Source organism: Amblyomma americanum, chromosome 3 (assembly GCF_052857255.1).
Source record: "Amblyomma americanum isolate KBUSLIRL-KWMA chromosome 3, ASM5285725v1, whole genome shotgun sequence".
Taxonomy (NCBI): domain Eukaryota; kingdom Metazoa; phylum Arthropoda; class Arachnida; order Ixodida; family Ixodidae; genus Amblyomma; species Amblyomma americanum.
Genome location: NC_135499.1, coordinates 8,632,000 through 8,658,942, shown reverse-complemented (window position 1 = coordinate 8,658,942; position 26,943 = coordinate 8,632,000). Strand labels below are relative to the sequence as shown.

General features: G+C 47.5%; 1 protein-coding gene across 11 annotated transcripts in view; it reads left to right on the top strand.

Moving 5' to 3' along the window:
- Positions 1 to 26,943, top strand: part of LOC144124442 (glycoprotein-N-acetylgalactosamine 3-beta-galactosyltransferase 1-like) — a 611,040-nt gene that overhangs the window by 567,006 nt on the left and 17,091 nt on the right. For all 11 annotated transcript variants that reach the window (XM_077657099.1, XM_077657095.1, XM_077657094.1 and 8 more), the window contains 2 exons: positions 5,346 to 5,617; positions 22,784 to 23,451. In XM_077657099.1, the coding sequence (XP_077513225.1) occupies positions 5,356 to 5,617; positions 22,784 to 23,451 (930 nt within the window). In that variant the 5' untranslated portion in view covers positions 5,346 to 5,355. The remainder of the gene's footprint in view (positions 1 to 5,345; positions 5,618 to 22,783; positions 23,452 to 26,943) is intronic.

The following is a 26,943-nucleotide window of genomic DNA, read 5'->3' as shown; positions in this document are numbered from 1 at the left end:
CAGATTGGACAGCGGTCGCCGTAGTTCAGTTGGTAAGAGCACCGGACGCGATATTCGGAGGTCGTGGGTTCGGATCCCACCCGCGGCATGGTTGTTTTTTCTGCTGCTTTATAAGTAGTTTTCTTTAAATCAAAGCTTAATTGAAGTATTTTTCTCCCACTAATCCGCACTATAAATTAAAAAAAGACATTCCCAATGCACCTTGGTTTCGGTGACTGTTGGCTTCCTTCATGTATTTGTCAAACGAGCCCCTCATTTCCCTTAACTTGTCTGCTAATAGCTTAACAAGGGTCTCGGTTCTGGCAGTCTTGATGCCATAGGTAGCATAAGAGGGCTCTAGCACAGTGTCCGCCCTCGCTGTTAGATGTCGTTCCACGTCAAACTCGCGGTAATACAGGACGTGCTACGTCCGCCGCTATGGACGACGGTGGCGCTGGTGAACACTCTCAAGGTTCGCTTACACGCAATAAACATTAATACCCACGAGAGCAGCAGATTGGACAGCCGTCGCCATAGCTCAGTTGGTAAGAGCTCCGGACGCGATATTCGGAGGTCGTGGGTTCGGATCCCACCGGCGGCATGGTTGTTTTTTCTACTGCTTTATAAGTAGTTTTCTTTAAATCAAAGCTTAATTGAAGTATTTTTCTCCCACTAATCCGCACTATAAATTAAAAAAAGACATTCCCCAATGCACCTTGGTTTCGGTGACTCTTGGCTTCCTTCATGTATTTGTCAAACGAGCCCCTCATTTCCCTTAACTTGTCTGCTAATAGCTTAACGAGGGTCTCGGTTCTGGCAGTCTTGATGCCATAGGTAGCATAAGAGGGCTCTAGCACAGTGTCCGCGCTCGCCGTTAGATGTTCCACGTCACACTCGCGGTAATACAGGACGTGCTACGTCCGCCGCTATGGACAAGGGTGGCGCTGGTGAACACTCTCAAGGTTCGCTTACACGCAATAAACATAAATACCCACGAGAGCAGCAGATTGGACAGCCGTCGCCATAGTTCAGTTGGTAAGAGCACCGGACGCGATATTCGGAGGTCGTGGGTTCGGATCCCACCGGCGGCATGGTTGTTTTTCTGCTGCTTAATAAGTAGTTTTCTTTAAATCAAAGCTTAATTGAAGTATTTTTCTCCCACTAATCCGCACTATAAATTAAAAAAAGACATTCCCAATGCACCTTGGTTTCGGTGACTGTTGGCTTCCTTCATGTATTTGTCAAACGAGCCCCTCATTTCCCTTAACCTGTCTGCTAATAGCTTAACAAGGGTCTCGGTTCTGGCAGTCTTGATGCCATAGGTAGCATAAGAGGGCTCTAGCACAGTGTCCGCCCTCGCTGTTAGATGTCGTTCCACGTCAAACTCGCGGTAATACAGGACGTGCTACGTCCGCCGCTATGGACGACGGTGGCGCTGGTGAACACTCTCAAGGTTCGCTTACACGCAATAAACATTAATACCCACGAGAGCAGCAGATTGGACAGCCGTCGCCATAGCTCAGTTGGTAAGAGCTCCGGACGCGATATTCGGAGGTCGTGGGTTCGGATCCCACCGGCGGCATGGTTGTTTTTTCTACTGCTTTATAAGTAGTTTTCTTTAAATCAAAGCTTAATTGAAGTATTTTTCTCCCACTAATCCGCACTATAAATTAAAAAAAGACATTCCCCAATGCACCTTGGTTTCGGTGACTCTTGGCTTCCTTCATGTATTTGTCAAACGAGCCCCTCATTTCCCTTAACTTGTCTGCTAATAGCTTAACGAGGGTCTCGGTTCTGGCAGTCTTGATGCCATAGGTAGCATAAGAGGGCTCTAGCACAGTGTCCGCGCTCGCCGTTAGATGTTCCACGTCACACTCGCGGTAATACAGGACGTGCTACGTCCGCCGCTATGGACAAGGGTGGCGCTGGTGAACACTCTCAAGGTTCGCTTACACGCAATAAACATAAATACCCACGAGAGCAGCAGATTGGACAGCCGTCGCCATAGTTCAGTTGGTAAGAGCACCGGACGCGATATTCGGAGGTCGTGGGTTCGGATCCCACCGGCGGCATGGTTGTTTTTTCTGCTGCTTTATAAGTAGTTTTCTTTAAATCAAAGCTTAATTGAAGTATTTTTCTCCCACTAATCCGCAATATAAACTAAAAAAAGACATTCCCCAATGCACCTTGGTTTCGGTGACGGTTGGCTTCCTTCATGTATTTGTCAAACGAGCCCCTCATTTCCCTTAAATTAACTATACTTAACTGAACTATATATATATATATATATATATATATATATATATATATATATATATATATATATATATATATATATTGCTGCGAATCTTTGCTGTGTTTGTTCATTCTGCAAAGCTACCGGCACGCCGCTTTATCGCTTTGTTTGCGATGAAAGACACGACCAGATCTATCTCGATTAATCGCATCCAGGCGAAGCTGATTCTACGTTGTTCCAGAATGTTGTAGTAAGAAGTTGAGCGTGTGACGGAATCCCGTCTTGCCGGGAGCGTACATTTGAAAAAATAAGAGACGCCGATTAGTGAAAAAAGTTTCGTTCTTGACGTTTCGGCTTCCACACGGAAGCCTTGTTCACAATTGTGAACAAGGCTTCCGTGTGGAAGCCGAAAAAATAAGGGACGCGATGAAAAAATAGCTTGAAAAAATAAGAGACGCCGACTAGTGAAAAAAGGTTCGTTCTTGACGTTTCGGCTTCCACAGGGAAGCCGAAACGTCAAGAACGGACCTTTTCTGACTGGTCGGCGTCTCCTATTTCTTCAAATGTTGTAGTAACTTTGCACGCTTTATCTCGAATGTTCGCTATCAGCTTCAAATTGAGCACGGCCGACAGCGGCGGGCATTCTCTTCGACGACCGCCGAGTGATTCAATCCATTGTGGGCGCAAGTCAGCCCAAATAAAGAGTTTTGTTTAGACACCATTTTCGCAGCCTTTCTGCTCTCCGGACTGCAGTCAACACTTCATGACTATATATATATATATATATATATATATATATATATATATATATATATATATATATATATATATATATATATAGCAAACAAGGCAAAACAAATGAGGGGCTCGTATGACAAACATGAAGGAAGCCCCCAGGGACATTGCCCTCTGCACCCTGGTTTCGGTGACTGTTGGCTTCCTTCACACACACACACACACACACACACACACACACACACACACACACACACACACACACACACACACACACACACACACACACACACACACACACACACACACACACACACACACACACACACACACACACACACACACACACACACACGCACGCACGCACACGCTGCACACACGCACACGCGCGCACACACACACACATCACATACACACGCACGCACGCTGCACACGCACACACGCGCACACACACACATACGCCACACATACACGCGCGCACGCACGCTGCACGCACACGCACGCACACACAACTTGTTTTGTTAACGACTGCTGTATCTACCGAAACATTTCTTCGGAAGCAGACGCAGCTACTTTGCAACATGACCTCAACTCCATGTTCCCTTAGTGCGAAAAATGGAATATGGCGTTAAAGCTCTCCAAATGTAATCTCGCCCGGTTTACGAAAATTTCTCCAGTCTATTTTCTTGACAGCGCAGACAGATCTGCTGTTCCAACTTATAAAGAATACTTGGGAGTCTTTTTCTCGGCTGACCTGCCATGGAATACACATGTCAATTATGTATCGGCTAAAGCCAGCCACATATTAAATTTCCTCCGACGGAACATTAGGGATGCGCTAGTTGCACTCAAGGAGACGTTATTCATGTCCAACGTACGCCCTGCACTTGAATGCGCACTGGCACCGCTTGGGACCCGCATACAGAACAGACTATTGGGGAACTGGAGCATGTTCGAAAACGGTCGGCTAGGTTTGTCTCTGGAGATTTTAATTTCGAAGAAAGCTCTTCTCGTTTGCGCGACAAGTCGGTTGGACGGTTACATTGGAAAAAGAAGAAAATATTTGAGACTCTCTTTCTTCTATAATGTGCTTAATGACAAAACTGGTATTCCAAAAGAGAAATACATGAGCCAAGTTGCCTTTCCGCCCGCACTAGAAGTGCCCGAGTACAGTTCCCGAGTTAACACATTCAAATACAGTGTTTTCCCACGAACAATACATGATTGGAACAGTCCGCCTGCACAAATTGCTGCTTCCCCTCCCACATATTTTTACAACACTTTGCGAAACGACCTGTTAATATGATTATATTAAGTTAAAATGACTTATTATATCGCGGTTAATATCAGTGTAGCAATATTTCTTATCCTAGTGCATTGCGTTCTAGTTTTGCGTTGCTAAAACAGTGCTGTCTTTAGAATGTCATTTTCTCCGCGTCTGTCGCGGGTGTGTTTGTCTTTCTGCAACGTTCTTTTCATTTTTGCCTTTCCTCCCATTGTCCATGGGTTTTCTCAGTATATTGTATCATTTGACTCAGTTACTGCATTTCATCTGTTGGTTTTATGATGTTTCCCCCTACAGCAATGCCCCAGGTGAGGCGCTGTAGGTTTTGTGTATAAATGAATGAATGAATAAATAAATAAATATTGTTGCCTCTAAATAACAACATTGCAGTTGCTTGTAGCGCTGTGTACCCCTCTGTGACGTTGTTCTTGTAGCGGTTGAATTTCCCGCTATGAATTTCTTTGCTACTTTTCCTACGTTTCCTCGTGAAGAGATTAGCAGCTACACTGAATACTCTCTGAACGGATGCGCTGGAGGTAAGGGCTATATTTGAACGTGTGAACATATTGAGTGCCAGTTCGTAATTGCGCAATGATTCGATGCTAGTGCCCGATGAAGCGCCGCACTTTGTTGCTGCTCCGTCGAAGCCGCCAAGTTGGGCGCAGTGGGAGGTAAGCTCCTTGCCACACGACGGCTGAGTGCCTAGAGAGCGGTCGCGTGATACTCCTCAGGACGAGAACTACCTTGAAGACCCGGCTGTGGTTCGGACATGATCACCACGCGCGAGCTTCTCCGCAACAGGTCTGTTCTCGCTCGGTGACGCAGCAGAAATCCCCGCTACAACCACTGCTTGCCGTCAAGTTGTTCTCAAACTTGTTTCCAGTCTACATTTTCAGAAAAAAAGTGATTCAATTGCCTGGAACGTTAGTTTAAAAAGCTAATCGATTAATTACAGAACTGTTGGAAAATTAATTTATTGCAAGTAATCAATTACTTGTTAGGTACACTCTCAGGCTTCCGCGCTCAGTGCAGTCAGAAAAGCAAGGATGGAGTGGATTGTTACCAAAGCACGGTGAAGCTGCTATCAAGCATATCTGTCATTGTGCGCAGGCAGCGGCCGATGGACAGCGCCAGCCGCTCGTGGCTGCCGCCCGCGCGAGGCTTCCTGCTGCCGCTGGGCACGGGCATCACGTTCGGCTTTGGCTGCGCCTACCTGCTGCTGAGCGTGCTCTCTATGGACCAGGGCCTCGCTCCCTGGCTGGCCTCCCGGAGGCCGTCGCTCCCGGCGAGCCCGCACGCCGACCACTGGGAGGACGAGGACCCGCCGGCGCCCGACAGGCCGCTGGGCGCACACGCGCCTGACGACGAGTTCCACCACAGCGGTAAGGCTTCCTCCCATCCGCCGCCGCCGAACACACTCCCAACAGAAGCCCGCACATGTTCTTGTGCTTTGGCAGCTTCACTTTTGCTCGAGTACAAATTTCCATTGTAAGCGTTTCCGTATCTCAGCTTCGGGGCAGACTTAGTGACTCCTGCCTTGTGCTACAGATGGCGCCACACATACGCATGGCGAGCGTTCCTGTGATAACGTGTTGAGGTAGCTCATGTTGCGGCCAGCGTGCCGCTGTAAAACTGTTACTCGCACCACAACAATAGTTTTATCATAAATGAAGCGAATTCGAAAGCTAGACATGATTCCATTAGGCTAGCAATAGCTGCAACCACTACGCCAAGATTGGATCCTGCGTGTGACATGGGGGCTTTCCCTCATTAATTGGGTGCTTTAAAGAGCAAGATGGGGCGGAAATTGAAAATTGATTTTTCAGGAAAGGAAATGGCGCAGTAATTGTCTCACTTACCTCGGTGGACTCCCGAACCAGCATTATTTATTTTTTTATTTCCCCTCAGGGTCGTTAGGCGATACAGAGGGGAGTGGGAATAACATACAAGTTCAAAAAACAAAACAGCAGTTAAAAAATTTGAATATCGTTACAGGACACAATGGTATAAAATCAGTAACATCATTAACAAATGGCAGCATTACACAAAAGAAACCACGAAAGAAAATAGCATTAATAAATTAAAAGATATTTATAGACAGATACTTATATAAAATAATAACAGCGTTACGAAAGGCAGCAGTATCAGTAACTTAAAAAAACCAGTCACAAAACACAAGGGATAAGAAAAGGAGTGTTTACACCACAACAACTGGACTGTCAACTGAGGTTTATTCGACAAAACATAGTCCTAGCAAGGCCAGCAGAGCATGCACAACAGCCACATCACATCTCACAGCGCATAGGGGCACACAAGATACACATCTACAGTGACCGGCCTAAAAGAGCGAATTCCTTTAGCACCGAGGTTGTGCTAATGCAATCCTGGCCTGACAAACTGGTATGGTATGCTTCCAAGATTTCTCGCTCTTGCTTTCCCTTGCCTCTGCCAAGAATCATTACGTTGCTGAACAGGGGATAACACCCACATTCATTGCAATGGCGAGGCAAGTTGGCACAGTCATCAGACCCCAGGGAGGAGTGGGTCTCACGCAGCCGGTCATTAGTACATCGACCTGTTTGGCCTATGTATATATACTCTTTCGCATGTGAGGGGGAACTTGTACACGACCTGAGCGACACACGCCGTGAAGCGGTTCTCGTGCTGCATTGTGCAAACGTAGTTCCTTTCCCTGCCTCGAGAAATGCGCGAGTACAGACCCGAAAGCTTGCAAGGGGCAGAAAGTAACTATGAACCAACTGGCTCGCATTTAAACCCTTCAGTATCAGTATTTTCAGCAATATTGTGGGGAAGGTGATTCCAGCTGACACACGTTCTGGGTATGAATGTATCGTGAAAACATCATGTGCGCCAAAGAGGCATCCAAACTTAAGGGAAAATAGCGCAAAAGACTGGGACAAGTGAAGAAAACAACAGGACCAGCGCTAACTCGCAACTGAAGGTTTATTCACAGGAAACCAGGAATATAAACAGCGCAGTTACACAAGATAACAAAGCAAACAAACGTGTAGCTATGTGTGGTCGAGGAACCGAACTTCACTGTCATGCAGGTAAACCGACGGGCTGCTAACGCACAATCTAGTTTTTTTCTTCATATAGAATGCCTCCATAATCTCCCTGGTAAACTGCGTTGGGTGATTGTACAAAATATTACAGTGATGAAAAGAAGGGATGCAAGATTTGCAGTCTCTGACATGATCAACTAGATTCGTAGGTTTGTTAGCCTCGAATCTATTAGCATGCTCAGTTAGGCGCGTGTTAATACAACGACCCGTGTGGCCAATATATATTTGTTCGCAAGAAAAAGGAATTTTATATAAAACCCCTTCAGAGCATGGAACATACTTAGTTTTATGTTTAATTCCACAGGCACTTTGGGATTCGTTTTGTTTTTCAGCCTGTCTTTCCACCTTAGCACATAACCTTTGAAGTCTTTTAGGACCTGAAAGGAAAACCCCTATTTTATACCTGTTCGCCTGCATGATAGTGAAGTTCCGTTCCTCGATCCCACATTGCTGCATGTTTCTTTTCTTTGTTATCTTGTGTAATTGCGCTGTTTATATTCCTGGTTCCCTGTGAATAAACCTTCAGTTGTGAGTTAGCGCTGGTCCTGTTGTTTTCTTCACTTGTCCCCGTCTTTTGGGCTATTTTCCCTTAAGTATGTATCACAAACTCGCCCGTCTTGCCATCGTGTTGAAGGCATCCGAACTTTGTGGCGGTGATAAATTTTGTGAAAAGTACATAATAAAGCTATTGACCTGCGATGGGAAAGAAGCGGTAGCGAACGGTTAGCATAAATGACAGTTACACTACTAGTACGGTGATAGTTGGAAGGTATGAAACGACAACGGTGGTTTTGAACTGATCCTAAGTCAAAAATAAAAGATTCGACCACAGGGTTCCACACCGATGAAGCATATCTCAATTTAGAGCGAACCAATGTTTTGTAAAGTAATAGTTTTATTGAACTCGGTGCACATGAAAAATTCCTGCGAAGGTATCCAAGGATGCGGTTAGCGTTACTTATAATATAGTCAACGTTGAGGTTTCCAAGACAGGTTAGAAGAGACATGAACACCCAGATATTTATAAGACGACACAGTTTTAAGAGAGATGCCATTAATGCAGCAAGTAGAGTATGTAGTAGATAGACGAGAAATGGGCAAATGCTTTCGTTTAGTAATGTTTAGCTTCATATTCCACAGGTTGCACCAATCCAGTACCTTGTTAACATCTGACTGAAGAACAGATACATCATTATCATCATTAATTTCGCGGTTAAATAAAACAGTCATCGGCAAAAAGACAAATGGAAGACGATATAGTAGTTGGTAAGTCGTTTATATAAATGAGAATGAGGAGGGGCCCGAGAACGAACCCCTGAGGCACGCCAGAGGAAACAGGCGAGGAATCTGAATTGACGTTATTGGCTGTTAGGAACTGACTTCGGTTTGAAAGAAAACAATGCAACCATGTAAGTAATGTGGAATCGATGTTAAGGATGTTTAAGAAAAAGAAGCTCATGTGAAACCTTGTCAAATGCTTTATAAAAATCTATAAATATACAATCAGCATGGGACCCGCGATCTAGAATTCAATGCACTTGCATTGAATTCTAGATTTGTGAAGCATATGAGTTGCGTTTCGCATGAAAACGATTTACGGAAGCCGTGTTGGGTATTACTGAAAAAGCATTTGGATTCTAAAAAGGTAGCAAGATGAGAGTAGGTGACATGTTCTATGATTTTACATGGAATGCTGGTCAGCGACACAGGGCGAAAGTTAAGAGGGCAATGTTTATCTCCAGACTTGTGCTGCGGAATCACCCTCCCAACCTTTCAGTCATTGGGAATACAGCCTGTTTCCAGTGACTGGTCAAACAGTTCTGTAAGGATAATTGAACAGTACACCTTTGTATTAACGAGAAATTTCGAATTAATGTTATCGACGCCACAGGAGGAAGAAATCTGAAGGTTTTTAATAATTCTCAGGATACCAGTTGTGTTAAAAAGATTTGCATCCATGGAAAAATCACCCACGATGGAACACTCCTGATTGGTAAGGCAAACATTGTCAGAAAAAGCAGCAACAAAAACACTATTAAGAGCACTAGCACATTCAATAGATGAAAATGCAACGCCGTCAGCAGATGTAAGTAGGACTGACGAACTATCTTTCTTGTTCACAGTGTTCTAAAACTGTCTAGAGTTATTAATCATTAAAGCAGGCAAAGTACGGTTAAAGAAGAAGTCCTTAGCATTTTTCAGAGCTAATTTGTACTCAGCTGCCGCAGAAAGGTAACCGTCCCATCGTTGTTGCAAATTCGATGATTTGGCCGAGCGAAACACGGTTTTTCTTATATGGACAGCCTTTTTAAAATGTCATTAAACCACGGTGATTGGCAATTACACCGCAAAAGTCTTAGTGGAACAAGTGTATTAGTGAGAATTTCCACAGTGTCCCTAAATATTTCCAAGTTAGTGTGGACAGAACGCTGTGAAAATTCTGGTAAATAATTGTTTAAGAGAAGAGCGAACTCACGATTAATGGCATCATAGTCCGCCCGTTTGTAATCTCTAATAGACTTGAAGATGCCCCGGCGATTAGGAATATTATTTTTTACATCGAAATAAAGCAAGGAGGGATCACTAAGACCAGGTAAGTACGGGATTGAAGGGATAAGATCCGGCGCGTTGGTTAGCACAAGGTCTAATACATTGGAAGATGATGGCGTGACTCGAGTTGGCTTAGTAACTAGCTGCGAAAGGTTGAAGTCCAAACAGGTTCGCAATAAGTTATTGCATTCGGTAGAAAAGGGGCGAGGATACGGCGATGCATTAGTCCACACGATGCTGGGATAATTGAAGTCACCAGCAAGAAGGATTGCCGCACCCGGATAACGTACTGAGATCAAGTGAAGAGCATCATGCAAATCTTCAACGAAAGTAGCACACAAAGACGGGGAACGGTAGCATATGCCCAGAATCAGTTTCCTGAAATGAACACGAATTTCAACCTAAACCAACTCTAAGGTGTTAGAAAGACTAATGGGTGAAGGCACAATATTATCGGCGATGGCTATTAAAACACCTCCTCCACTTCTGTGACCTCTATCAGAACGATAAACATTATTGTAGCGCTTCTTGCAATCAAACAGTTCCTTGCTCTATATCTTTGCGGAGAGCCACGTCTCAGTCAGCAATACAACATCGGCATCACATGAGTCGATGAGAGTTTACATCTTCCCGCTTTGGTATTATGCTGCTTATGTTTGTGAAAAGAATTGAAAGCGCTGTCTTATCCCCAGTCGCCCGTCCACTGCCCCTCGCACATCTCTATGGCGAAGCGTGTGGCGAGCCAGAAGCAGTGCGATAAGGGGCCACTAAAGACCATGGTCGGCCAGCTAGTTCGAAAACGCATTTGTGAATTGGTTCGTAGCCGTAGCATGTGTTGTTACAATACAGTTTGTTATACCCCAGCTTATACTTAAAATCAGCATCTTTTATGACCTGCACATGCTTCTTTCTAGCGACACGTGTCTGCAAAGAATAATCTTCACTTTCAGTGACCTTTCAATCTATAAGTTTGGCAGACTGCACTAGGATTTGTTGTTTTGTTTTTAAATACCGGAACATCACAACAATCGGACGACACTTTTCATCCGAGAACACCCGAATCCTGCGTGCTCGTTCAAACATGTCATTCGTGAGAACAGGATCAAAGCAGCCTGAAACAAGGTTCAATAATGTTTCCTCCGTTTCATCCCACGTTTCGGACAAACTTTCGGGCACACCAAGGAACAGAAGATGAAGAAGTGTGATTGCTCTAACTCCATTTAAGCGGTCCTTGAATTAACGCCTTCTAACAGAGTCAACATGCCATTAAGCTGTTTCTGCTGAGAATGATCAACAGCGCTGTCGTTAAACCGCCTGTCAGCGCCAGAGCCAGCCCCAGGGCCAGGGTTAAGCTCAACATCCCCCGACACCAAAGGCAGTTGACATAAACATCGAAGCACTGGACGAGCAAAATCAACAGCACTCCTGGGTGTGGGAACAGGAGCAGGCACATAATGATCGATTTCTTAGCAAACATGGAATTCTTACTACCAACCTGCATGAAGAAACGCATGCCGTGAACCAGCCGCATGACGACGCTGTCCCCACGCGCACTGAAAGGCGCAGGCCGCTGCAGTCAATTTTTATCCAGGTGGAAAGGTGACGTCGTGGACGATGCGCAGGACTTGTAAGATGGAGCCATAGTGTAGCAGGGTTGCCAGAGTTCACCAATTGCCACGCTGCCAACATGAACGCCGACAGTCACAGGTGTAGCAGGAATGGCATCAGCCGGTGCCACAGGTACCGAGTTCAGTTGAAGGATTGCCGTTATCTGCAAGATTTATCTGCAACGCATGCCGTGAAGCAGCCCCATGACGAAGCTGTCCCCACGCCCACTGAAAGACGCAGGCCGCTGCAGTCCGTTTTTATCCAGGTGGAAAGGTGATGTCGTGGACGATGAGCAGGACTTGTACGATGGAGCCATAGTGTAGCAGGGTTGCCAGAGTTCTCCAATTGTCACGCTGCCAACTTGAACGCCGACAGTCACAGGCGTAGCCGGAATGGCATCAGCCGGTGCCATTGGTACCGAGCTGAGGTGAAGGATTGCCCATGAAGAAACGCATGCCGTGATGAAGCCGCATGACGATGCTGTCCCCACGCCCAATGAAAGGCGCAGGCTGCTGCAGTGCGTTTTTATCGAGCTGGAAAGGTAAATGCGATAGCGATTAGGTCGCGTTCAGCGCAGAAACCATCGTAGTTGGCGTTGGTGCGCCGGTGTCACCACTTCGCCCACTTTTTCGTGCGCTCCCAGACACCCTTAGAGCGTGTGGGGGTAGCGGTCTCGGTCACAGTGGAGATGCCTTCGACTCAGCGTGGCAGCTCAGCCGGTTACCCGCTACCAAGTGACAAGCGGTTGGTCGTTTGGTGCCCAGCTTTCGCCGGTCGCAAGCCAGAGAATGGGTCGGAGCCAAAGGTTCACAAAAGAAAACAGATTATGCAGCAGAGACGATATAGAGTACTTCACAATCACTCTTACGAGCAGATACGAAGTGATTTACAAATACAATGCAACTCGTGTAAAGTAACATTAGAGAGATACAATTCAACAAAATCTTTGCACCTAAAGTGCACTAAAAAACAGAGAGGCTAATGATGAAAACACAATTTGTTCACCTGGCACTGCGACACTCCGATGACCTGAGGAGCATGACGGGGCAGATCCGCAGGCTGGCGCACGTTGCCTCGCTGGTCCGGGCTGGGCGAGTTGTTTTCTCCCGGGAGTCGAGCGGGCGCGCTTCTCGGAAGCTTGAACGGTGGCTCGGGCTAACCGAGAGCGGTTGAAGCGCCCCTCATTTATAGGCTCATACCGCGGCTATTTGTTCTTCGCGCCAAGGCGCGCACATACAGGCAGCTTCAACTGCACAAACTCATTCTCCTTCTCGCGCCGGGCGCGCGACCCCAATGGTCGAGCGCGGAATCCGCATTCCAGAAAATTCTGGTTCCATCTCGCATGCGAAGACGCCGGCGTGAGAGCGAAGTGGAGTGGGTACCACTTTGGCGCGTACAAGGTTACCCCCTTTCAGTCGACAACGAACAGACATTCTATAGAATTGATGCCGCGCGTGTCTATGTTTACTTTGGCGCCGCACCGGCGAGCTGAGTGGAAAGGGCAGCCGCACGCGCAAAGCTACGCACTCTCCGGGGGTCCTTCCCCGCTGCTTTTGTTTTATTTTACCGCGCGCGGGCGCGACTGCTTACGTGCAGTGCCGGTTTTTTAGAAAATGCGCCGAATTTTGTGGCACTGTCCTTTCCTTTAAGAATATTGTGCAACAATATTCACAAAACACAACATTCGCGCGCACATGCTTGCGCTCACAAAGTCAATGGCAAATACCAAAATACACACATCAATACAATGATGTCTGCACGCACATGAGACTTGACAATTGGCAAAATTCAATACAAGCCGGCACTCGGGAATGCATTAATAGAACACAAGTAGGGAGCATTCAAGCTCGAGGCATGCTTTCCACATACATTTCCTACTTGCGCTTTCGTAATGCGCGCGTGAGGTCCTTCACAGTTGCCTTTTGTCGCAACAGGAGTCTCTTCGACTCGCGGGCCTTTTTCTCGGTCAACATGGACTTCTATTTCACCCCACCTGAACCCTCCAGGTAAATTTGCCGACTCGGAAAAGAATTGTGCGCTTAGGTATGCACACACAAACAAGGCACTCGATGGATTCCAGGGCACCGACGTCAAAACACAAGGCTGAGAATATTGACCGGTGTGAATGCACGCTTGGTCACATTCCAGAATTTTCCTGTGCAATCGAAATGTAGCTAAAGTAATGTGCACAAGAGCATGATGAACATGTCTACAACCTGCCCTAAGCTGAACTTAGCCGGAGTTTCAGACACCTTGTCCTCTTGAGCTGTCTTTCTTTCTCGTTTCGCTGCTTCCTTGTGACCATTTCGTGGCCTTTCTTACAGTTCCGCGCAGCTTCCTACTGCAGTTCCCGTCCTTTCCAGCAAAGATGTTTTTTATTCCTCGCAATGTTCATCCGCGGCACTCTTCCGTTCTTCATGCTTGACTGTCTGCTTCACTGCTCCTTTGCTTGAGCTAGCACGCTCGCGCTTCCTTCGGTACTTCCTTTTCGTTTCGATCACTGCGCCGTTCAGAAGAGCAGGATTCGGATTTCTCTATCTCGCGGCTACTTTCTGGGCCCTTTGGAAATTTTTCCCCCTTTATGTGGCCCAATATGAGGTCGTATATGGGGCGCTCCATGCACAGTGCACTTAGTTTCCCGTTGGTTGTAGTAGGGAGTCCCCACATGTACTTCAGCTTCCGGCAATCGCTGAAACGAGCCGTCCACTAGCCGCACAAGGCTCTTCGTTTCAGTGAGATCCTTATCTCTCACTAATCTTCGTTTTATGATTACAGCGCTGTTTCCCGTGTCTCGCAACACTGTAACTATTTTCTCTCCTCCTTTCCGTTTCAGGACACGCATTCTCTTCATTTCGGCTCCCGGTAGCGCGTTCACTACGGCGCTCACGACTGGCACCTTCTTGCCGTTCTTTTGTTCTACAAAGCCATTTTCATATTCTTCCTCCAGGTGGTGATCTGAGGAGGCCCGTACGCACGATACCTGGGGGATGGGCTTGCTTGGGTTCGGACAAACCGCGTCTCTGTGCCCCCTCTGGCCGCACTTAAAACAAGCTGTTGGGCTACTGTTCGTAGCGCTGTTGCGGCAATTAGACGCCTAGTGGCCTGACTTGTTGCACAGGTAGCACTATGGTGGAGCCTTTGGGTTAAATCGGGCATCACGGCTGTCGGTTTTCCCCGCGCTCTCTGAATTCGTATTCTTAATCTTGGTCAGATTCGTTCCTACTTGAGCTTCAAGAAATTGGTCGGCAAGATCTAGCATTTCGGAGAGAGTCTTGGCTCTTCTTTTCTTGAGGTACAGCGACAAGCTCGGGTGACAGCTACTAAGGAGTTGTTCCTTGATGAGTAGCTCACGAAGTGTACTGTATTCCTGTGCAATTTTTGAAGTTCTATCCACCGATCAAAGTAGTGACAATCTTGCAGCATACAGGGTTGCCGTTTCGCCATCTGTGAATTTCCCTGTTCTGAATTTTTCTCGAAATCCCTCGGTGGTGAGACGGAATCGCTCAAGCAAGGCGGCCTTTACCTTGCTGCAGCTTGCAGCACGGTCCGGAGAAAGTCGCCCAAATACGCTTAGAGCTTCGCCGCTGAGACATGTGCTAAGAACGGTAGCACATTCACCGTCTGACCAATTGTGACTTCCCGCGATCCTTTCGAATCGCCTGAGGAACGCGTCGAGATCGTCCCTTTTTTCATCAAATCTGGGCAGTAATCTGCCGGCATCTATCCGCAGGCCGCTGACTTCTTCTCTAGTGCTATGAACTTCCGCTGAGTGGTTCGCAGCACGTTGGAGCTCAAGCTTCATGGCAAGCAGTTGTTTTTCGCGTTCGAAATCTCTCTTTCTCAGCTTCTTCTAGAACCTTCTGTTTCTCCTTTTCGGCTCCTTCTCGAGCCTTCCGCCTTTATTTTTCATCTTCTCTCTCTCCTGGTTCACCCATTTCCATAGTTCAGCACCGGACATCCTTCAAGTTCATTTTCGGATACTGAACTTTTCAAGGCAAAGACTACCTCTACACGGTGAACCTCAATAACCGCTTCAGCGCGGCACCTCACAATATCGCTCTGCTGCTGCATACTCGTTTACGACCTCTTCGTAAACTCCTTCCGACTCTTTCTCCGTTCTCTGATCTCACAAACAACCAAACGTCCTGTCGCGGACGCCAGAATATGTCATCACTTCGCGCACTTTTGCGTGCGCTCCCAGACACCCTTAGAGCATGTGAGGTAGCTGTCTCGGTCACAGCGGAGATGCCCTCGACTCAGCGTGGCAAGCTCAGCCGGATACCAGCTACCAAGTGACCAGGGGGTTGGTCGTTTGCTGCCCAGCTTTCGCGGGTCGCAAGCCAGAGAATGGGTCTGAGCCAAAGGTTCACAAAACAAAACAAAGTTTATACAGCAAAGAGACAATACAGCGTATTTCACAATCACTCGTACGAGCAGATACATAGTGATTTACAAATATAATGCAACTCGTTCAAAGTAACAATAGAGAGAGATACAATTCAACAAAATCTTTGCACCTAAAGTGCACTAACATAGAAAGAGACTAATAATGAAAACACGATTTGTTCACCGGGCACTGCGACAGTCCGACGACCTGAGGAGCACGACGGGGCCGATCCGCAGGCTGGCACACGTGGCCTCGCTGTTCCGGGTTGCGCGAGTGGTGTTCTCCCAGGAGTCGAGCGGGCGCGCTTCTCGGAAGCTTAAACGGCGGCTCGGGCTAACCGAGAGCGGTTGAAACCCCTCATTTATAGGCGCGGACCGCGTCTCTTTGTTCGCGCCAAGGCAGGCGCGCACATACACGCAGCTTCAACAGCACAAACTCCTTCTCGCGCCGGGCGCACGACCTCATTGGTCGAGGGCGGAATCCGCCTTCCAGAAATTTCTGGTTCCATCTCGCATGCGAAGACGCCGGCGCGAGAGTGAAGGGGAGTGGGTACCACTTTAGCGCAACAAGGTTACCTTTTTTCCGTCGACAATGAACAGAAACTTCTCCGACATTCTAGAAAAATCGACGCCGTGCGCGTGTATGTTTACTTTGGCGCCGCACCGGCGAGCTGAGTGGAAAGGGCAGCCGCACGCTCAAAGCTACGCACTCTCCGGGGGTCCTTCCCCGCTGTTTTTGTTTTATTTTACCGCGCGCGGGCGCGATTGCTTACGCGCAGCGTCGGTTTTTTTCAAAAATGCGCCGAATTTTGTGACAGCCGAGAAAATTAGTAGTTGTCGAGTAGATCTTAACGTCAAACCACATGGCCGCACGTATTTAATTCAAACACATCACAGCGATCACACAGTACAACAATGAGTACATCAATGCGCAATTTTTCATTTCTCTAGAGGTTTGTGTCGTTATTCCACCAACATTACATAGTGCCTTTGAGAAAATTATTGCGCTGAAACGAAGAATGATCAATCCGAGACTCGAGCCGCTGGGTCGTCAGCCGGGCGCGCTACCCGTCGACCACTAAGGAATGTTTGTTCGACTTGTTTAGAGGGAGTGTGTCTAGCGTTGAATATAATAAAAATGAATAACTAAATAAAATAAAGCACAATGTCCGTGCCTGCGAAGTAGCTTGCGAAGAGTACCCCATCCTGCTTATGGGAATAGTTGACGCTATCGCATCATACCCTTAAGGCAGAATTTTTTGAAGTTAGGTACTGGGCACGGCTCGCTGTGTTTTGTGTGAGGAGTCTTCCTTTTCTAATACTTATATATGTGTTAGGACTCTGATACCAGTTTAATATTACTCAAAAGAAAGTCCTCTTGTGCCAGCTGGTAACTTGTTCACCTTTGGTTACAGGTGTGAAACACACACAGACGCAAGGAGGGCGGACGGGACTGAGCGCCACTCACAACTGGTTTATTCAGAGGCGAAACACGCTAGGAACACCACCATGCTTCAAGTTTGATTATAAGGAATGGGTGAAATGGTTGTTCTCGGCCTTATACAAAACTATGTTTTTCACACGAGAATGCAGTGCGATAAGTGTCAGAAACGATAAGGCACTGAATGTGTGAAAGTGGACTTAGCTGGATGCTATAATTCATGCACTTCACTTTCGGAATAAACAGTTGGAAGTTGGCGCCTGTCTTTCGTCGTGTCCTAGTCTTTTTGTGCACTTACTTGTAGCACCCTGTCTTTTTCGAAACTGCAGAACCCACTAGCCCGGCAACATGCGTTATTGAAGTACAAAGCTCTGTATATTGACTACAGCTCCAGATCGCTGTCACTTCCATTGCACATCCTCTTTCAGAGGCGGCGCGCAGGCAGGCTACGCACCGGGAAGATGCTCTTTCTTCCCGGGGAGCTAGTGACACAGTACATTCCGCATGTTCATCTAGCGCTGATCTGAAACACGCGCCGCCTCAAAAAGAGGAAGTGGAAGTGACAGCGATCTGGAGCGGTGGTCAAGACGTGCCATGATGATGGTGATCGGGGGAGTGCATATTGCAACCTCGCAAAACGACGAAGGATGAAGAGACGAATGCACATGACACAACGCGGAACATCAACTGAGGTTTACTACAAGGAAAAGCACACATATACAAGATTCGTAATCACACCTGATAAACAGCAGACATCATCACGGGGCACTGGCATGCGGGCGCGCGTCGCACAGGTTAGCATCAAGATAGTTGAATTCCTTCTGGGATAAGGATACGGAAGTGGTGCTTATGCAACGGTCATTTTCTTTTCTAATGCTGCAGGCTTCAAAAATTTCCCTGCTAAGCTGGGTCGGTAATTTTTTCAGGAAAATTGTGTCTCGGAACCTGGGCGTACAGTTGCGGCAATGGCGACAATGTTTCGCCAGTTCACCGCCCTCCGCCAATGATTCAATGGCTGCGCGGTGCTCCAGAAGTCTAACATTCAGGCAACGTCCAGTTTGCCTTATGTAACAATTGCCACATGTGAGGGGTATTCGGTACATCACCCCTGTTTTGCAGGGAACGAACCTGTCCACGTGCTTAGGGCGGCACCCGTTCTTTTTTCCATTTTCCTGCACCATATTGCACATGCCTGAAAGCTTCGTGGGCGCCGTGAAGACCATAGGGACCTCACATTTCATGGCCACTTTTTTGAGGCGATGTGAAATCTGGTGGAAGTACGGCATAGCCACGGGTCTCCGGCGGTGCGGTTCTTCACTTAGGCAGTGCTTCGGTGGGCATCGAGCTTCCTTGGCAAGGGCTTCTATCACCGAAGTGACCAGCTCACAAGAGAAACCCGCACTAGTCAGTCTATGTAACTGAAATCACACGCTGTTCTGCATTTCATGTGGGCAAGACTTATCAAGAGCGGCGCGCAGGCAGTTTTTTGCTATTCCCCTTTTTATAAGCTTTGAATGAGCTGACTGGTTTGGTACCTGTTTTTGAGCGAGGCTGGTACCTCCGGCACACCTGGGTTCCACTAGTACTCGTAACAATACAGATGTCCAAAACTGCAAGCATCCCTGCGACGGCAACTCATAGGTGAAGCTCAACCCAAAGGCACACTCACTGAAGATTTGAATAATTTGGTTCACAACTGTAATGGTCCCTTCTCGAGGTGATGGTGACCACCTAGGGCCGGATCTCGGATTTGGGCTCGCTCAGCTGTAGGCATAGGACAGCGGCAGTGTGGGAGCCCTAGGTGATGGTGATTATCCCATGAAAAGATTTATCTGAAAAACTCTTTGTGCCCCCCAGTTTTTGGCCAATCCCCTATGTGGGCATGTGCCATTGTGTGAGGCAATCAGCAACAACAAGAACGTTCGTCAAAGCCCGCCGCTGTTTCTTCTGATCTGTAATCTCCCTCATTCACGCGTGGCAATATGTCGCTGACGCCCATGCTTCCTTTCCAATAAAAAAAATTCAATTAATTCCCTATCCTTGGCATCTTTACTTGCTGACAGAATCTGTGAATCGGCAAAATATGGCTCACACGAGAGTGTCGGACACCTCTCTGCTTCTGAAGTTTTTCCGCTTTTTCGCACAATCATTGAGGCGCTGCTCCCTCTTCGTGACGGCGATAGAAGTGGAGGACGTTAGGCCTCTCCTGGGGTCGGCCGCAGCCGCCCAGAGGAAGCGCTTGTAGCAATCGAGCGAGGCAAGCAGCCAAACCACCGTGCTGTACTCATCTGTGTCCCCTGTAGCAGCGCTTTCGAAAGTTTTAAAATGATGTACCAACTCGCTCAATTGTCCGTGTTACTTCATCTACAAGCGAAGACTCTTCAGCGGACGACGGCTTCGTCCCAGTGATTATCAAGAAACCCAAGTGGAGAGTGCGCAGTAGTGAGGACTCGTCCTCATTAACTACGTCTACCGTCATCACGACGCATAGTGCATCGGCGTATGCGGTCCTGTTTGCGCCTGAAATGTCCACCGACAACCTCAGATCCAGCGCTAGGTGCATGTGATCGCCCTCTTGCGGTCCCTTCTGAACGCCATGTGTGTGATGTTCGCCACTCGCCAGCAGCACGCAATGCCTTGCAGCTACTGGACGCGCTAAATCTAGTCTTTGCAGCTCTATAGTAGCTGGCACAATGGCTCTGCTTGCATTACCATTACAAAGCCAAGTCAGAGAGACATTCATTTTTCAGTGGAATGCCCTTGGACTCATTTCCCGCATTTCCGACATTCGAGAATACGTCTATAAATACAGATTTCCAATCGTTGTGATTTGTGAGCCCAATCTACAAAAGTCCATCCGAATTTCTGTCTATGAAGCGTTTGCATCTTCCACGCAGAGGGGAAACAGCAAGGCCATCGTGTACTCTCGAAGGGAGCTTACTTATATGCACCATTCGGCTCTCTCTCACAATGAGAACTAGTACGTCTGTCTAGCGGCGAAAAGGCGCACCCTGCCGTTTACGCTCGTGGGCACGTACTTATCTCCAACAACACGGTTTGACGCCGACAGACTGACAGACTTGCTTGCTGTAAAACGCGGTCCTTGGATCGCCAATGGAGACTTTAATGCGCATCACGCCATGTGGAGAGGCATCCGGATGAATTCGAAGGGAAGAAGCCTTGTTTGTTTCGCCTCTGACTGCGACCTGCGATGCCTTAATGTAGGTCCTCCAACGTACATTCGCGGGCTGCCTTACAGCAGCTGTCTGGACTTTGGTTTTGTGTCTCAGTGCCTTGCGAGATGCCTCTGGTGGTCTGCCGATGTAGAAACGCATGGAAGTGACCATATCCCCGCATATATTATCGTCCCTGGTCCCACGGGATGCACATCCGCCAATCGTTCGCAACGCTTAGACTGGTATATATTTAAAACACTTAAGGAAGATGCCTGCAGAGAAGACATTACAACAGGTATTGAAGAGGGCATCAAGGAGATTATGGAAAACGCGAGATGCTTCTTCACTCCAATGCCAAAGTTCACGGGCTTCGATGTGGAGCTGCAGCGCCTCCGATCACGTCGACAAAAAAGAGAACGAAGATACAGGCGCAGAGTCGCTACCAGACCTAAGGGATGCAAGGCGCACGCAGAGGAAAATCTAGCGCAAAATTCATATCTTGCGGCTGACAATTCGAAGGCATTCTTTGAATCGCTGGATTCTCGAACAGCTCTCTCACGCATTTGGAGTGTGGTGCGTGATCTACGAACAGCTGCAACCATTCAAGCCTCTCGCAGTTCACCAAGGACGTAGCGAAGCGGATATTGGTGAAGAATTTTGCGCAAGAATAGCAGGCCCCAAGAAGCCATCCACAATTCTGAATTGCTACGAAGTGCCTAGATCTAGCGATTCGCGAATGGACCTTTTTTTTCTCTATGCAAGAACTAGACGCCGCCATGGCTGGTTGCAGACGCTCATCATCGCCGGGGTCCGAAGGAGTAACATATTCTGCACTTGAAAAGCTTGGTAGTATGCCAGGCCGACAACCAGGCAGACCTCTCCTGTTCCATTAAAGTCCTCCTACTCCTTGGTCAGGAGGCTCGACGTGCTCCTTTGGACCACTTTAACTCATCATGGTGTGCGGGAGCAGTTCCGGGCGCGTGGAGGTCCAGTCGACTGGCTCCAGTCTTTAAACCCGAAAAATCGTCGCTTGACCTCGCATCGTACCGTACAATTGCATTGGCTTCATACATCGGCAAAACAAAAAAACCTCCAGCGAAGAATAAGGCAACACAAAAATGACATCCGGCTTTCAGAATCCACCCACCCCCCCCCCCCCCCCCCGAACACTGCGAGCGCGGCGACCACCGGATTGGCTTCGAGGAGGTGAGCGTCTTGGCCCTGGAACCAAACCTGTTCAAGAGGCGACATGTGGAGTCATGGCACATCCGGCTCGCAAAGGAACGCTCCCCTCCGCGTACATTTGTGGACTGCGCCACGTGCTAACAAAAGGAGAGCGAAGGCAGCAACCCGCTGCTGCTGCTGACACACTTTAGTCACCCCTGAAGAAGAGACCGAGTTGGTCCCTAAACGTTGGGTAAAGTTAAAAATATTGGTTGGCGTCAGTTTTCTCTCAACTATCTCAAGAGCCCAACCAGACGGACTTCCGTCGAAGATGTTTTTGTTCAAAGCACATAAGGCTCTGCCCGTCACGCTCTTGTGAGCCATACTTTATCGATGCGCGGATGCTGTCAGAAAGTAAAGATACAAAGAGAAGAGAATTAATTCAAGCTTTTTTTGTCAGAAAGAAAGGAAGCATGTGCATCAGCTATACATACATACCAGTGTAGAACGCCGAGGACAACTATTTCACCCGATCGCTGTCATATCAAACTTGAATCATGACGGCGTTCATTGCGTGTACGACGGCTCTATATTTGTGCGTTATGCCTCCGAATAAAGCAGTTTTGACTGGCGCCCAGTACCGTCTACTTTCCTCGTGTGTGTGCTTCGCACCTGTAAGCAAAGATTATTATTACTCGGAGATGCACAACGAGTGCGTGCTCGGAGTTAAGCATACAGCACTGAGTCGATTTTCTTATTCAGGTCTCGGGCAGTTTTCCTCATTTGTAATTTAGCCAGAATCGTCGGTTATATGCTGATGAAATGAAACTGAAAATTTCCTTCACATGAAATAGTGGAGTTGTAGGCTTCTGCAGCGCCTTTATCGTAAGTCTTCAATTGCAGGTGCTTCTGAGCATGCCTGGTGGCACGGAACTGTTTTTTGTAACTCGCTAATACAAGACAAATGAAGCAGCTTTACACGTGCACTGCTAGGAATAGAAGGACATGACTGAAGCGATGTAATGTATTGAGGCATATGTGCGGCACGGCTAATGTCGATGAGACAATCATCTTCTTCGGCTGACCCACTTTAGTTGAAAGTAGCACGTGTGCAGCACATGTGGTCTCCACTTTCAGAGGAAGACCGTGTGGCCCGGGAGCTGCAGCGGCAGGTGCGCGTGCTGTGCTGGGTGATGACGCAGCCACGGAACCACGCCAAGAAGGCGCGTCACGTGAAGGCCACGTGGGGCCGCCGCTGCAACACGCTGCTCTTCATGAGCTCGCAGTCGGACGCCCAGCTGCCCGCTGTGGCTCTCAACGTGACCGAGTCTCGGAACCACCTGTGGGCCAAGACCAAGGCGGCCTTCGACTACGTAGCGCGGCGCCACCTGCATGACCACGACTGGTTCCTCAAGGCGGACGACGACACGTACGTGGTGGTCGAGAATCTGCGCTACTTCCTGCGTGACAAGAACGCCTCGGAGGCCGTGTACTATGGCTGCCGCTTCAAGCCGTACGTCAAGCAGGGCTACATGAGCGGCGGCGCGGGCTACGTGCTGAGCCGCGAGGCCCTCGGCCGGCTGGCGCGGAGGCGCCCACAAGACGGCTGCCGTGCCGACGGCGGCGGCGCGGAAGACGTCGAGATGGGCCGCTGCCTCCAGAAGCTGGGAGTGGCCGCCGGGGACACGCGCGACGCGGCCGGCAGGGGCCGCTTCTTTCCCCTGGTGCCCGAGAGCCACCTCATACCGGGACAGATGCCTGTGGACTTCTGGCTCTGGTCGTACGCCTACTACCCTATCAAGGAGGTACGCTCTGTCCTCGTTGTGCTGAGGGATTCGCTGACACTTATGGGCCTTTTCCGCGCATTTAGCCGTTTTGTGTCTGTTTGTCGCAAGCCTGATTTGTGGCAGGTGCTCACTTGCCCAGGTGCGTGTTTTATATAGTTTATTTATTTATTTGATACCTGCGTCCCCTTTGTAGGCATTACAGCAGGGGGATACATGAAAATAAGCATCACATTTTGGACAAATAACGAAACTAATTACACAAAGCGCGGTAAAAATCATCATTAGAAGCAATGGATACCATCATAGACGGAAGATGATTCCACTCACGTATAGATCTAACAAAAACTGAGTATCGCAAGACGTCACCTTTAAAGGAAAATTCATTTACTTTGAGACTGGTCCCTTCTTTGGGATATGTAGGACGGCGCTTGGATGTACTTTTCTTTTTGTATGCCAGTTTTGGAATGGAAGATATTATGAAAAAATTTCAGCCTGAGGTTTCGTCTACGATCTTTCAAGTCATCCCATTTAAGTTTACTTTTGCTTTCTTTCATACTAAGTTGACGATCCCAATTGCCTAAAACGAATCGCACTGTCCTATTCTGTATTTTTTCAAGCGTATCGGCCAGCTCTTTGGTATACGGGTCCCAGCAAACACATGCGTATTCTAACAATGAGAGCACATGAGTGAAATACAGTTGTTCTTCTAAGTTAGATGGAAGTTCGCTTAAATTTTGTCTTGGAAAGCCCAAAACACGTGCAGCCTTAACTTTTATGTGATGAACGTGCCTGGTCCACTTCAAATAACTCGTTAAATAAACTCCTAAATATTTATATTCCCTAGGCCTGCATAAAGCAGCGTTATTTACGGTTGACGTAGTCAACTGGTGTGAGTGTTTCCTTGTAAAGGTGACGTGAACGCACTTCTTAACATTCAACGACATTTCTGAATGGGCACACCAGGATGCTATTGCATTCAAATCGTGCTGCAGGTATTCGGAATCAGGTTCATTTTCTATAGTCCTGTACACTACACAGTCATCCGCGAACATTCTGAACGAATATTTGAGGCCAATAGTAACATAATTAATATACAACAGAAACAAAAGAGAGCCCAGAACTGAGGAACTCCTGAGGTCACAGGAACGCATCCGGAAGAACAGCCGTTGAGAACGGCCGACTGCTGTCTTAGAGAGAGATACTCGGCTATCCATGCAATAACAGATCCATTCAGTTTATAGCCCCGTAATTTACTAACAAGAAGGTCATGAGGAAAAACATCGAATGCTTTTTAGAAGTCCAAGAAAATAGTCCACTACTTTACGCTTATCTATTGCTAGAGCCAAATCATGCTTGAACTCAACAAGCTGCGTTGAGCAAGAAAAACCTTGCCGAACTCCGTGCTGACTAGGATGCACAAGATTATGTTTAACCAAATGTGTCATTGTACAGCTATAAAGGACATGTTCAAATATTTTACATGTTATACTAGTTAAAGACACCGACCTGTGGTTCTCAACGTCATTTCTTGTTCCGTTCTTATGAACAGGTGTAACAGGTGCCAATTTCCAATCACGAGGTAGTGCTTTCTCAACTAAGCACTTCTGAAATAAACAGTGAAAATACAAAGATAACGTTGCCGAACAGTTCCTTAAAATCGCTGCTGGAATATGATCTGGGCCACACGCTTTAGCTGGTTTGACGCTTTCTAATAATTTTCGAAAACCAAGAACACTAAAAGTGACCCTAGGCATCACTTCGGCCTCAGTGTAAGAAACCGTGCTAACAACGCGCGAACAACTTTGACTAAACACGGACGAAAAATAGTTACTAAAGATGGTTGCCTTAGACGTATCATCGTCAACGATTGTGTGAGAATATTTTAGAGGAGGAATAGATGTATTTTCCTTACCATTAAGACGGACGTATCTCCAAAACTGTTTCGAGTCCTCTACCAACTTCTTACCAAGGCTCGAGAAATAAGAATTTTTAGCTACTTTAGCTATACTTTGAAAATTAAGTTTAATTTTTAGCTCATTCTTGTTTTTTCAAAGTATTATTTTTTACATTTCCTGTACATTCGCGTTATACGTCGCAGTAGAGTACGCAGCTGAGTGTTAAACCATGGTTTATCCCTAGTGTTCTTAGATGACAAGACCCGAATGGGAACGAAAGTTTCACGCAGAGTTTTTCTTTAAACGCGTTTCATAACTGTTCAGTATTCACTTCGTCTGCTAGTGTACCAAAAGTGGGGAAATAAGTTTCAAATGCCGAATTTATTGCGTCATAATTTGCTCTAATATATACATACACCTTTCTGGCAACTTTTTTGGGAACAGATTCATTCTCAACATTTACATCAGCCACACCTATATTGTTGTCGCTAACACCGGGTAAAACATGGACATTGGACACAATATTCGGCATATTACAAAGATTGAAGTCAAAAACATGACCTGTACCGTAATTTCGAGATGCCTCATGGACGTACAGTGTAAATGTGTAGTCGTCCAGAATATCAAAAAAAGTCGCATATAGTCGGCCTCCGGAAGTACACCTTGGTTCACTGCATGACCAGTTAATATGAGGAAGGTTAAAGTCACCCCCAATCAAAATATGATCCCCTTTGATCGTTTCAAGATACACAGCCAACTTGCAAAACTGCTCGAACGATGTGCTAGGAGGCCTATAATATGAATCCACTATGACACTTTTCCCATTCTGCAGCCGAATTCTACAAAACACATTCAATGTCAGTAGCAGAACAATCCAGCAATATACTAGGTATATCGGAACTTACAAGTATAAACACCCCTTCTCCTCTTGCACTTCGGTCGCGACGGAAGCATTGATATCCAGCAGAAAAAACTTCAGAATCCACAATTCCAGAATCAAGCCAAGACTCTGTGCCCAAAATGATTGAGGGTCGTATCGATCGAACCACCATGAAAAAATTGTCGATTTTGTTCTTTATGCTCTCACAGTTGATAACCATAACGATGGCAGCAGCGGCAGCGACGCGGCTACATCGGTAACGCGCTTCGCCCTTGTTGCAGATCGAGCTCCCCGTTCTCAAGTGATCCTGCTGCTAGGAACCGGCAACCGCTTCTGCTGTACGCCTTCTTATGCCTACGCCAAAGCTACGCCTTTCCATCATCAAGCTCAACCATCGGACGTTTGGCACGCTTCGGGGACAATCTGCGCAGACGCCGACCGGAAGGCCCTGCAAGATAAACGCAAGCAATCGGACCAGCGGTCACTTGGCAGCAGCGGCAGCGACGCGGCTACATCGGTAACGCGCTTCGCCCTTGTTGCAGATCGAGCTCCCCGTTCTCAAGTGATCCTGCTGCTAGGAACCGGCAACCGCTTCTGCTGTACGCCTTCTTATGCCTACGCCAAAGCTACGCCTTTCCATCATCAAGCTCAACCATCGGACGTTTGGCACGCTTCGGGGACAATCTGCGCAGACGCCGACCGGAAGGCCCTGCAAGATAAACGCAAGCAATCGGA